Here is a 12,207-nt window from a genome sequence, read left to right as displayed (position 1 = left end):
AACAGCTTCAGCAAAACCATAACAGTCTTTTTTTTTTCTACTTGTTCACGTATTTCCTCTAACTGTGCAAAACTTAAAAAATAAATCAAAATGTATCCATATACACACACGCACACACACACGCGCGCGCGCACGCACACACACACACACACACCCATAGCTTCCATCCAGTAAATCTGTGTTAAATAGGTTCGTGTCTCTCTCCTCCCAACCTCTCGTATGTGCAAAAACATTTCGGTGGCTGAGCTGCCTCCTCAGCCTGCCTCCCACATGCACCCTTTCTGGCCTGTCAGGTCCCATGACTTCTTGGGAGGAAATAAAATGATCAAGAAAATTCCTCACTTCCCACCTGGCCATGTGCCAAAACCTTTGGTTATTTATTTTTCCTTTCAAGTGCATCTTTTTCTTCCATTCTCCTCTTCCCGTTTGTTAGGTGGCTTGTGTCTTTTTCCATATGTCCTCTGAAATGCCATGAGGTGCCCTGCTCTGGGTCACCAAAGTCCAGGCCTTGGCAGGTGACCACCCTGATCGCCTATGGACAGGTCCCCTCCCCTCCCCACCCACTAGCACTCAGCACAGAAAGCAAGTGTTGAAATGTCCCGAAGCTGCAGGATGAACGGATGAGCAAGGGGACAGAGAAGCATAACACTTCAACATCCTCCTACATAGGACAAGAAATCTCCCGGAGCGCTCTGCCTACTCCTGGGGCAGACACACGTGCGAGCGAGCACGTGCGCTCGCACACACGCATTTATTCATATCCAAAGGAGCGAAGGGACTTCAAGCGCAGGATGCTGCATGGACTTGGCTGGAAATGATGTGGCTCCTTCCTCACTTTGATGGATGACGAGGAAGGACATCTGGTGCTTAGAGAGTGACGGTGGGATCCTTATCGACACCACCTGCCATGATGCTTCTCCTGGTCGCCCAGAATGGCCGACCACTAGAGCTCCAGAAGAGATGCCTGCCTATGGTGGACCACACAGCACCGAAGGTCCCTTCAAGATGATAAGCTCCCGGGACCCACCACTGGAATACTTCTCGCCATGGCCCCCGCTTACCGAGTACACATTTCTGAGCACACATTTGCCTGACTGGCTAAAATGGGGTATCCATAGATGCAAGGATGAGTGGAGAGATGGATGCCAAGGCTGTGGTCAGTTGCATGTCCCTCCTTCCATTTCCATTCAGGTCCCTTAGCTTCATTTTCCAGTCCCTCCCAGACACGACAAGCTGGGACCACGGTTGGTGGTGGTCGTGGTGAGGTTATGCTGGGGCAGTCCCGTGAGGACTACTGAAGGGGTCAGGAAGGAGTATGTCTGAAGACACAGCTGAGATGGTCATGAAATGATTCCCAAGGAGGTCTGGACAGCCCAGTGACAAAGTCATCTGCATAGCAATGGCACCAGATTCTGCAGGGGGGACAGGTACAGGACTGTCCGCCCCGGCCTTCTATGGAGTTCTCAAGGATGGTGGGGATGGAGCCTTGGAGACGGCTGGAGGTAGAATCTCCTGGATGCACGCTGCATTTCACGCTGACCCTTGATGAAGGGTGACCAAGGAGGGTGGAGATGCCTTCTCTAGACAGCACTTAAGGCTCTGGCCATGGACTAGACCTATGACAATGGCGGTGACACATTGGAATTTGGGGATGAATGGAGAACAACAGATGCTGCTTCCATGGTGGATGCCACTCTCTTTTCTCCCCCTCCACATGACATTCCTGCTGTTAGGAGCCAGATCTGAAGGTTAGGAGCGTCTCCATGGTGGAATGTAAGTGCTATTCTTTCTCCTGCCTGGCTTGCCCCAGGCAGAGGAGGAGGCTGGGCAGGCAGGTCCACACGGACACTTGGAAGGGCTTCATGGAGATTGGAAAGGGACAGGAGACCTCTGGCGTCGACCCAACAGGTGGGAGGCAGCCCCCAGGAGCTCCCTTTCCCCACATGTTCCCCGCTCCAGCCACATGGAGGAGGTGAGGCCTATCCTCTCACAGTTGCGAAGCGCCCCGACTGACCTCTTGGAGATGGACTGTGGGGAGGGCGAGCCACGTGACATCTTCCGTGAAGACAATACTGAGCCCACTGCCTCTTCCCCAGGCCAACTTCAGGACCAAAGCCGGGGCTCTCCAGCGGAAGGTGAAGTAGCAGCATAGAAACGTCCTCTGTCCACAGCTCCTCATCCACATTTGGGCCCTGCGGCTGCGGCTGCATGAAGTCAGGAGCAGCTGGAAGGAGAGCCCCACTCTGATATCTTCTGGACAGGTCCCTCACTGTGGGCCTGGCCACCCCTGGCTCAGGGCTGGCGGCTTGGTCCCAGCGTGTTGGCAGAGCAACCGAACGAGAAGGGATCCAGGAAGGAGGGAGAGGCAGAGAGAGGCAGAGAGGGCGGGGGCCGGGGAGACAGCGCTGCTCAGGGGATGCTGCTGATGCCAGTCGGAACTTGCACTTGGTAAAGATGAAATCTAGACTGAGGCACGGCTTGGTGTGTCCCTCCCTCCAGGGCGGCCCTGGAAGGACGGTTCTCAGCTGTCTAAGCTCATGAGGGTTATGACTTGTTCTAGTTTGTAGGCCAATTTCTGTTTGCCACACTGGTCATCATGGTCCAGAGGTCCAAGGATCTGTGAAAGGGACAAGAACGGAGGGGTTACCAGATGGGGTGCGTACCTGTGTGTTCTCGGGGTATACACAGACCAGCGGACATGGTCATAAGGGTGGGAAGTTGTGTACTCGCAGAGGCACACACGACACTGCTGGGTAAGCGGCAGCCTGGGTAGCACGGGTAGGGAGGCACAGGAGGCACCTGGACACAGGACACAGCATGTGGGCGCCCACAGGCCCAGGAGCCCAGGATGCCAACACACACATTGTCATGTCTGCACAACTGTGTGCCTTCCATTGTTCATGAGAGGCAGCCGACAGAAGGCAGAAGCTCTGTTGAAGATGCCCAGGGCCAGGGGCTCTGGTCACAACAAGTTCACAGCAGAGAGCTCCGTGTCTGATGGGAAGTGTGTGCTCCATGTCCAGCGGGAATGGGATTTCACAGAAATGTGATTTCATCCCTCCTTCTTAAAAAGGAGAATCTTCCCCATCAGCTGCCTGAGGCTGGATGTCCACATTTTGAAAATTACTTGGCTTAACTCTGCCTGTTAAGAAACAAATATCCCTGCCAGTGTGAGGCTGTAAGCTTTCCTGGCCATTAGCACCTAATGGATCAGGTCTGCCCAAGCCTTTCCTGGGGTCAGGTGGTTGGTGGAGGACAGTGACAGTGGTGGTGGTGGTGCCTGGGAACAGTCCGTCAGGATTCCACTTAGACTCAGGGGGTGCAGGATTGAGGAACGGCTCCGCCAGTCTCCAGCTGGATGATCTGGGGCAAAAGGTGATTTTTCTGAATGAATCCCCTTCCTTACTGGCACAACGTAGGGACTACTCATCCATCCCTGGTCTGCCCCAGCGCAGAGGGTAAAGTCAGGCACACCTGGGAAGGCTCTGAGCAGTCCTGCTCCACGGGAGGCAGCCCACCTGCTCCACGGGAGGCACCTGGGCTGTACGCATGGTGGCTGGGGACCCAAGGGGAAGGGACAAGGAGGAGAAGGAGGACAAAGGAGGATTCTAGCTCCAGGGAGGCTCCCAGAACTCTGGATCTTATGCCAGCTGATACTTTTTAATGGAGACTGTGCAAGAGTCTCCTCGTGAGCTGGCCAACAACTGCCATCATTTCATAAAGACAGTCCTGGTCAAGATGAGGGAGTTGCACACTTACTCAGATGTATCACACACCGTCCTCACTCTCATGCCTTGCCACAGGAGGGGGAAACTCTCTCCTGTGGACTGGTTTCCGGGGTCTATCCCCTAAGAGGCTCTGCTGGTTCTTCTTTGACTTGAGGTTCACAAACTGTACTGCTCATGACCTGTAGGACACCAGGCCCTAGGCCTGCCGGGGTTTCCTAGACTCTCCTGGACCCTCTCTGAGTGACAAGACTGTGAGGAAGTAGAGACCCTGGAGTGCTGGCCTCCAGTCTTGTTTTGATCTTCCACAGTTATGCTGTGCTCCAATGCAGGGAATCTGGATTCCAATCCACTTGGTCTACACCTGTGTAGCCAATAGGACCTTTATACTGACCAGAAAGAAGGCAGAATCTATGGTGATGACTATCCCAGCTGGAGATTTCCAACAAGGGAACCCAACTGAAAGCGCCTTCCGTTCCATTCCATTCTGCCCCTGTCTGCTGGTTTGGGTCACTTCCCTTTCTCATTCTGTTCAATTCCTTTCTCTTCTATCCCATTCTATTCTACTTCTGTTCTGTTCAGTTGCTACTATTATATTCCATTCCATTCCTTCTATTCCACCATATTCTATTCTGTTTCTAGTCTGTTCTGTTCTCTACAAAACTAGACCATACCCTATGGACTGTCCATGGGAGTGGGAAGGTGCTATTCAAAAAGAATTAGAGAAATGGGAAAAATAAGAGGAATATTGAGAAGAAAATAAGAATAAATGAAAGAGTCAGGTGTGTAGATTTATGGGAAGATCAGGGACTAATGTAGAATGCTCGGAATGACGCCACCCTGGCGTCTCAGTCTTTGAGGCCTGGGGGTAGAGTTCCCAGCAGAGATGCTGAGGGGGTGTGTCTTGGGACTGGTCTTCTACACCGAGGCATGCGGGGCTTCTCCATCTCTGCCCTCTTCTCCCCACCAGGCCTCAGCAGGGCAAGGCGGGGCTCACCTCCTCACTGTACTTGCCCACGTAGGAGAAGATCTCCGAGAGAGCGCTCATAGTGTTGAACTCGCTCATGTGCAGCCGGGACTGCTCCGCCAGGTACGCGTTCATGTCCTGGTCACTGATGGCCGGCATTTTCCCGATGTCCGAGTAATACCTGCCAAGGCATGGGAAGGGAGAGAAGCTGGAGTCATGTGGGGACCACAGTGGCCTCTGGGGCTGGGCCTCTGTGTCAGGTCCAGGAGAAGCTCCCGCAGCTCTGGAGGAACTGAGAGAAGGATCTGGGGAGTGGCCAAGACAGTGACAGAGGGTGGACAGAGGGGGTCAAGAGGAAGGGGGCCTCTGCTTAGCTTCCAGCTGCTGGTTTCCCTGCAGGGTTCCCTCCTGAGGGCCTGGGTCTCCTCCAGTGGCCCAAGGCTCCTTCCAACAGTGGCTCTTCTCCGATGTCCTCCGCTCTCTGGGGGTTAAGTGAGAGAGGGGTGGGGCTGGGGCCTGCTCAGAGAGAGAGGCTGGCAGAAGGCAATCAGTCACTGTCACTTGCAGCTGTGCACTGCTGTCAACTGGTTAATTAGATGCCAGCATTTACATTTTTAATTTCTGCAATTTGACATTTTATGCACCAGACCCCAACTCCCCCGCCAGAGGGGAGCCGCGTGGTTTCCTAATGAGGAACTGATGACGGTTCCTTCTCCCCTTTTCCTCTGGGCTTTTGGGACTGTAGATTGTAAAAATGAGAACAGGTAACTGCAAAGCCACGAAGCACGGCTGGCCCAGGGGCCCTGTGGTTGCCGGGCCCAGCCCACTCTAAGTCCCCGGGGCTCTGGGTTAGAGAAAGCTATTCTGAGGCCCTAGAATCAGGAACCAGGAGGAAGACTGCAGGGTGGACTAGGCACAGCAAACCCGGCACCTGGGCACCAAGGCTAAGGAGAGGCATTTGCTCGTGGGGTCATGCTAGGGCTGGTGACGGTGACAGGCCCCAGGAGTCCCAGGACTCAAGGGTGCATCAGATGAGCATAGGGGACATTCTCAGAGATTTGGGGACATTCTTATTGTGTGTTCTGACCCTGTGTCTTTCCCAGCCCACACCCCTCACTGCTCTGACCAGGACCCATCAGTCCTGTGCTGTGTCTCTAACTTCCACCTGTCCCCAGGAGTTCCCAGGAGTTGGGTGACAAGCTGGCAGAAATGACACTGCAGGGCTCCTCCACTGTCAGCTCAAGGGCCAGCCTTAGAATGATAGCTCCATTTGCCACCAACCTTCCTGGCAGCCAAGGGCTGGGATGGGCACCCTGCCTGAGCCACAGCCCTGGGACTGCAGACCTGTCGCTGGCTGGAAGACAGGGAAGGCAGAGGTAGGGGCATGAGACCTGCGCTCTGGCGATGAAAGGGGCTGGTGGGGGGGGACCCAGACCCACACCACACACAGTGCCACCTGCCTTGTGGAACCGGTCACATTTGGGCTGGCCAGGAGGCCTTGGCTCATGACAGGCTGCTGAGACAGGCAACGAGGACAAGGACTAACCATATGGCCTTTCTCAGAGCAGCTGAGGGCCCTGACGATGACCTGCTGCCATCGTCACCACCCTCTCTGCCCACTGTCCCCTCCTGTCTCATCCTGCTCCCTTTCAATGCCTTTGCTCCATCCCTAGAAGAGCCTAGAGCCACCCCAAAGCAGCTCCCCAGATGCCCCGTGCACAGGGCTCGGGGATCTCATGACATTCCAGGTGTAAAGGTTCAGCAGAGTCTCCATCCATGGCCTCTATTTCTGGAAGACAGCAAATGCCAGTGTCCCACCTCACAGCAGGAGACCAGGGGGGCCCCATCCCTGCCATTCCCCAGGAGACGTGTGGCACTGTCCCCTCGGGTGTCCCACACCTGCCAAGCAAGATGGGTTCGCCCAGCCCAGGGTCATCTCTAGACAACTCTTGGGTGAAAGGAGAAGCCTGGTTTCTCTCACTTTTGGAACCATGGCCAGCAGCCGCAGCGCAGCTGTCGCCAGGCCCAAAGCCCCGTCAGACAGTTCTACTCTGTCACCTGCGGATAACCAGAGACTCTGACGGATGAAAAGCCCAGGTCCCACGGAGAGGACACAACTGCCTTCCACAGTGAAGCTCCGGCCGCTTCTCCTCTCCGCCCGCCTGTGGAAGCCTGTGCAGACGGACGGCTGGGTCTGCCAGGCATTCTGCACGCAGCCCGAGGGCTGACTGCTGCCTTTGTGGCCTCCGAGGTACAGGGGAGGCCAGGTTGGGGAGCACTGTGTCCACAATGAGGGGACCCTGCCCCACAGGAAACAAGAGATGCCCAGCCCTCTCCCTGACGATGGCTTACCTTGCCCAGGTCCTAGAAGCCCAGACCACTCCTTCAAAAAGAATATTTGGAAATTTGAATATCCGAGAGAGGGGAGGGACGGCGAGAAATCGAGAATGGAGCAGGTCCAGGGCCGGGCAAGAACCACCTCACCTAAAGCTGACAGGTGACACTCTCCTGGATGTGCCTTGTGCTGCCTCCCTCACGCGAGGTCAGGTCCCCGCTGAGTAGCTCCATCTCCCTAATTTTGCCTTCGCTCTGAGGACACTGGGTTGGGCCAGGGCATGTCTGTGGCCCCACACTCTCCCCCAGGTGGACCAGTCACATGATGGCCTCTTCAGCAGGTTCTGGACGGGCGGAGCTGAGTGGCCAAGGGCAGCTCATGCCCTGGTAGGAGTGGGGCTCGGAGTCCGGCTGCCTTTCTAACCCCGTTCACAGCCCCAGGCCTGCTGCAGCTGAGTGGCCCATCCTCTCTGCTGGGTCTGGCGAATGCCTTGAACGTTCCCCAGCCCCCTCCAGGGCTCTCCCAGCCCACCCCTTAGCCAGCCTGGAGCCTGACAATGACTCCCACGGCACCTTCTCTGCCGAGGGTACAATTGCTTCCTTCTCACTTTTGCTGGGCTGGCTCCTGTCCTGGGACCCTCCACAGAGATGCCTCATTGACTGTGAGGAATGCACTTAAGCCCCATTAATGAACTTCACACAAGTGTTCTCACCAGCTGGCTGGGTAGCGGGGAAGGGAAAGGTCAGCCTGGGCCCCTCGCACTTGAACCCTACACACCCTTTCTCAGAAGGGACTGGTGCTCTGAAAAGTCCCTGAGGACCCCCTGGAGCTGGCCAGGGCCTGGCAGGCGGGAAGGCGGGCCCAGGACTGGCCTTGTGAGGTGGGTCTGGTCCCACCACCGGCGGCAGCCAGCTCTCCTTGCTGTGTTTCCTTAGCCCAGGGAGGAGGCCGGCTGGGGGCCTGAGGTCAGCTCTCTGGGCAAGACCTGGGAAGCTGAATTCTCCATTATCAACCCGTCTGCAGTGGGGTGAGGGCATCCTGGCAGAAATCCTGGGTCATGTGGGATGGCAGGTCTCATCTCTGCCTTTAGGAAAGCTCTTTGTGACAGAGGAGATGGCTTTGAATACTCCAAATTCTTCAAGAAGAAAAAAGCATTGGCGTCCCTCCAAGCACCTCAAGGATGGGGATGCAGATGTAGAAGACACTCGGATATCCCCCAACTCCGCTTCCAAGGCCCTGCGTAAGTCTTCCCCTGGGAACCGTTGGCTGCTGTCTCCAGGCCCAGGAGAATGAGGGCCTCACTCCCAGAGCCCCCCTGTGGCAGCCGGTGGGCCTGGCTGAGAACCTTCCTATATGTCCTCCTCAACTGTGAGCTGCAGAGAAGGATCCAGTCTAACCTTCCAAGTGCCCACCACACCCATGGCGAACCCATGATTGACCAGTGGATGGACGCATGGGTCAGGGGAACGTCTGGGCCCCACCTTTGGTATTGCTCCGAGGCGAGCTGTCACCTTTTATAAGCTTGGATGGACGGGGAGCCGTAGGAGGCATATTAAAGTCTCTAAAACCTTAGCCTTCTTCATGCCGAGACTCGTGACAGATAGCATTCCAATGTGTGGCCGACCCTCATCCAGTGCTGGGGGGCCAGCCGGGACGCCCTTCCCCTCACTTCCTCCGGGGGAAATCTCCTGACGGCTGGGGAGGGAGGCCAAGGCTTCCTCGGGGGTAACGCTGAAGCTCTTCCAAGTCAAAATCAGATGAAACCACCACCAGACTCTGCAGCGCCCACTGCTATTGGCCACGAAATAGAGACTGCAACCAACTGGGACACAGGAGCTCACGGTGACAAGGCTGGAGTCCTGCTCTGTGAGAGAACTGTTCATGGGCAACCAAGAATCGCCTTCCTGTTTCTAGATCTGGCCACAGCAGAAGCCCAACAGGGCTGGGAAGACGTGAAGACAACGAGGAGCCTGTGGAGCAGCGTGGGGTGTGCGGAGGAGGAGTGGGAGCCAGGGTGGACCTGTGCTCGGCTCCGACCCCAACTGCCCCTGCTCTTTCTCAATCCCTCTGTCTTTCTACCCCTGCTCCCAAACGGGAGGAGAAAGGATTTGGGACATTCAGCAAGAGAAAGATGACTTTCCTGGGAGTGCCCGTGGTTGCTAAGAAACAACTGGGATAAGAGATGGAAGCCATTACCTAAAGAGCCCACTCGACAGGGCTCCTCGTGGCCAGCAGCAGCTGCATGAGCCGTCTCACTTGGAACCCACCTAGAGGAAGACCATTAGCCCAGCAGCGCACGGGTCTCACCTAGGACTGCCCAGCCTTGTCCAGGAAGTGTCCTCTACATGGATCCTTATAAATGTCCCCACCCTTCCCTGCCCCTTGTTCCTTCCTCTCTACCACCCAGGGTTCTGGCTCAGTGACCCTCATCAGTGCAGAGGTGACCCACAGTCCAAATGCTGCCTCTTCCTCTTTCTTTGCAGAAAGCAGGGACCACACACGAGGGCTTGCTCCCAGCAGCCCTATTGTGGGAAGGATGCACTGCTGTCTCTGCAGAGGGCGATGAGAGCCCCCCTGGGTGACCGGGATAATCTGACATGAGGACAAAGATGTGGCTCTCTCCCTGACAGCCAGGTTGTGACATCCATCACAGGCCACAGTAGGAAAGTAGGGGAGGGTATTGAAAAACAGAACAGAAGACAAATTAAACTCTTTTAGTGAAAGAAACTGTTTCACGGAGGTGGCCAGGACTCACCCCCTCTAAGTTCCTCCCTGGGTACAAGAGGAGGTGATGTTCTAGAATAAAGATGGAGACTGCCTTTCTCTGCCATGGGTGAAATGATAGTGTTCATTATGTCTTCAATCACTAAGGCAAGAACAATTTCTGGTTTCTTTTATTCTTCCAAAGGGCACCACAAGTGAACCTCCATCCAGATTTCTTATCTTTATGCTACTTAGAAAAAAGAGAAAGGTAGTCTAAGAGTAAAATGGCCAAGAGGAGGTGTGCAGGTGGTTCACTGCACAAAGGTACTTAAATGAGAGCTGTGACCAACAACTAACTCCTTATTCAGCAAACCCACACCCTATGGTGGGGTGACATCTGCCTATAGAAAGGAGCCCCTTCCTTGATCTACCCAGAAGTACAGTATGAGTTGGCAGGGATTCTGTTTGAAAGCTTCATAAATAGTAAGATTTGGGAGTTATTTAAGAGGCTTGGGGTCTAGTTTCATCGTGGCCACTTAGATCATCTTGGGCTAATTGCCTGGTCATCCTGTATGAATATTTCTTCACCTTGACCAGCAAGAAAGGAAGTCACAATTCCTGTCCTCTCATGTTAGGGGACTACAGGGATGCATCCAGTCCCAGTTGGCTGTAGCTCAGGTGCTCGCCTTATGGATCCGCCGCAGCTCAGATGAACCATGACATTCTCTACCAGGAGCTGGCGGGGACTGAGAGCCAGGAGCCTCAGCTGACAGGTGGGTCTGAGCCATAGCAGACACGTGACTGCCAGACACAGTGACCAGGTGGGTGTGATGGCTGAGATCACACACCCAGGGCACAAAGAGCTGGTCAGGTGATAGTGAGGGGGCTGGGACAGTGGGAGACTGTCCAGGGGGCGGGGTTGCCACGCCCATAGAACCATGGGAGAATTGACAGATGGACAGGAAGACGGGCGGAGGCCTCAAGTCTTTTGTGGCGAGACATTACTGGGAACCTTGCACATTTATGATCAAAGTGCGTGCACGTGAGGCCTGTATGCGCATATGTGCAGCATTATGTACACATAGGTGTAGAGCATGCATGTATAGGTGCATGCACCACATGTGTCTTTGCATGTAGATATGCATGTACAGATGGATGCATGGATTATGAATGGTATGTATGTGTGTGCATGTGTGTGTCTCGCTGTATATAGGGCATGCATACATGTATAGCATTCACATATGGATCATGCTTGATGCATGTGCATGTATGTATGGCATGTGTATATACAAGTGTATGTGACATATGATTGTGTGTGTGTGGCATGTATTACGCACATAGGGCAGGCATGTGTGTATAGCATGCATGTATGTGGGGACTGAGGGTTACAGCTGGGAACCACATCTCCTTCCTGGGCCCAGAACACACTTCAGTCATCAAGATCCACGGCCTTCCAAATAGGCCAGCACAGCCCAGAGGCTAGTCCCGGCTGAGTTCCCGGTTCTTGTCCAGTGGACGACATCACTGGGGCTGTGGGGTGTGCCTGCCAATCTGCAGGACCAGCCTTGGGAGGTGCCAGCCTGGATTTGGGGAGGGCCTCTCATGGGCACTGCAGCCAGGGGCCCTCCCCCTGCTGCCTGGTCCCGACACTCACCTCTCCACCCAGTTCTTGTAGCTGGGGATGTCCTTGGCGTAGAGCAGCTTATTGGAGGGCGAGTCCTTGCCCAGCCGGTGCTCCGATGTGGAGCAGGAGTCCATGAAGGTCTGGGCCACCACGGAGAGGCAGGCGTCCGTGATGCTGTTCTTATGGATGTCAAACACAAACTGCGGGTTCTTGATCATGTTGACCCAAAACCGCAGGGGGAGGCTGTGTGGAGGAAGGGGCAGAGGGTCAGGGGCCAGGGGGCAGCAAGCTGTGATGTGGCTGGAGGGTTCTCTGGAGAACAGGAGGTGGCTAGGCAACTCCTGATGCTCAGGTGCCTTCTCTAGGCCAGAGACGGGGTGTGCAGGGATGGGGTGTGGGGCTGCTCTCCTGGGCTCCAGTTACCTCCCAGGAAACTGCAGATTAGCAAGGTCAATCACTCGTGCAGAGATGCAATACTGAAAGGTACTGGAGACCACTTGATACCCAACTGTGATGCAGGACCCCTGATCCTCCCCTTGGTGTAAGAGGCACCATGATGTGTGCTAGAAAGTGGAATTTCAAACTCTATTCCACCTTCCGCTTCCAAAGAGCATTGAGTTGGCAAGCTTTGGAATCATCTGGAACCTGGACCTGGTGTCTGACCTCCTGCCACAGACTGGATGACTCTGCAGAAGCCACCCGCTTCCTCCCACTCCCTGCCTGGTCCCACTGGCTGCTTCCTGCCTCTGAAGGCCCTGGGGCTGAGAGTGTAGCTCAGCGACTCTTCATGACACACTCAGCCCCTCAGATGTCCCATTGTGTCCCCACCCCCTTCCAGATAGCACCTGCTGCC

At 55.1% G+C, this 12,207-nt stretch overlaps 1 protein-coding gene across 1 annotated transcript in view; it reads right to left on the bottom strand.

Moving 5' to 3' along the window:
* Positions 1-575: 575 nt before the first annotated feature.
* Plxna4 (plexin A4) overlaps positions 576-12,207 on the bottom strand; it is a 431,475-nt gene continuing 419,843 nt past the window's right edge. Inside the window, exons 30-32 of the mRNA XM_026392811.2 lie at positions 11,385-11,597; positions 4,723-4,873; positions 576-2,617 (exon numbers count right to left, since the gene is read on the bottom strand). Coding sequence (XP_026248596.2) covers positions 2,522-2,617; positions 4,723-4,873; positions 11,385-11,597 — 460 coding nt within the window. The 3' untranslated portion in view covers positions 576-2,521. The remainder of the gene's footprint in view (positions 2,618-4,722; positions 4,874-11,384; positions 11,598-12,207) is intronic.

The sequence above is a fragment of the Urocitellus parryii genome, chromosome 3 (assembly GCF_045843805.1).
Source record: "Urocitellus parryii isolate mUroPar1 chromosome 3, mUroPar1.hap1, whole genome shotgun sequence".
NCBI lineage: Eukaryota > Metazoa > Chordata > Mammalia > Rodentia > Sciuridae > Urocitellus > Urocitellus parryii.
The sequence above is the reverse complement of the archived record's forward strand: the minus strand, read 5'-3'. Positions and strand labels throughout refer to the sequence as shown.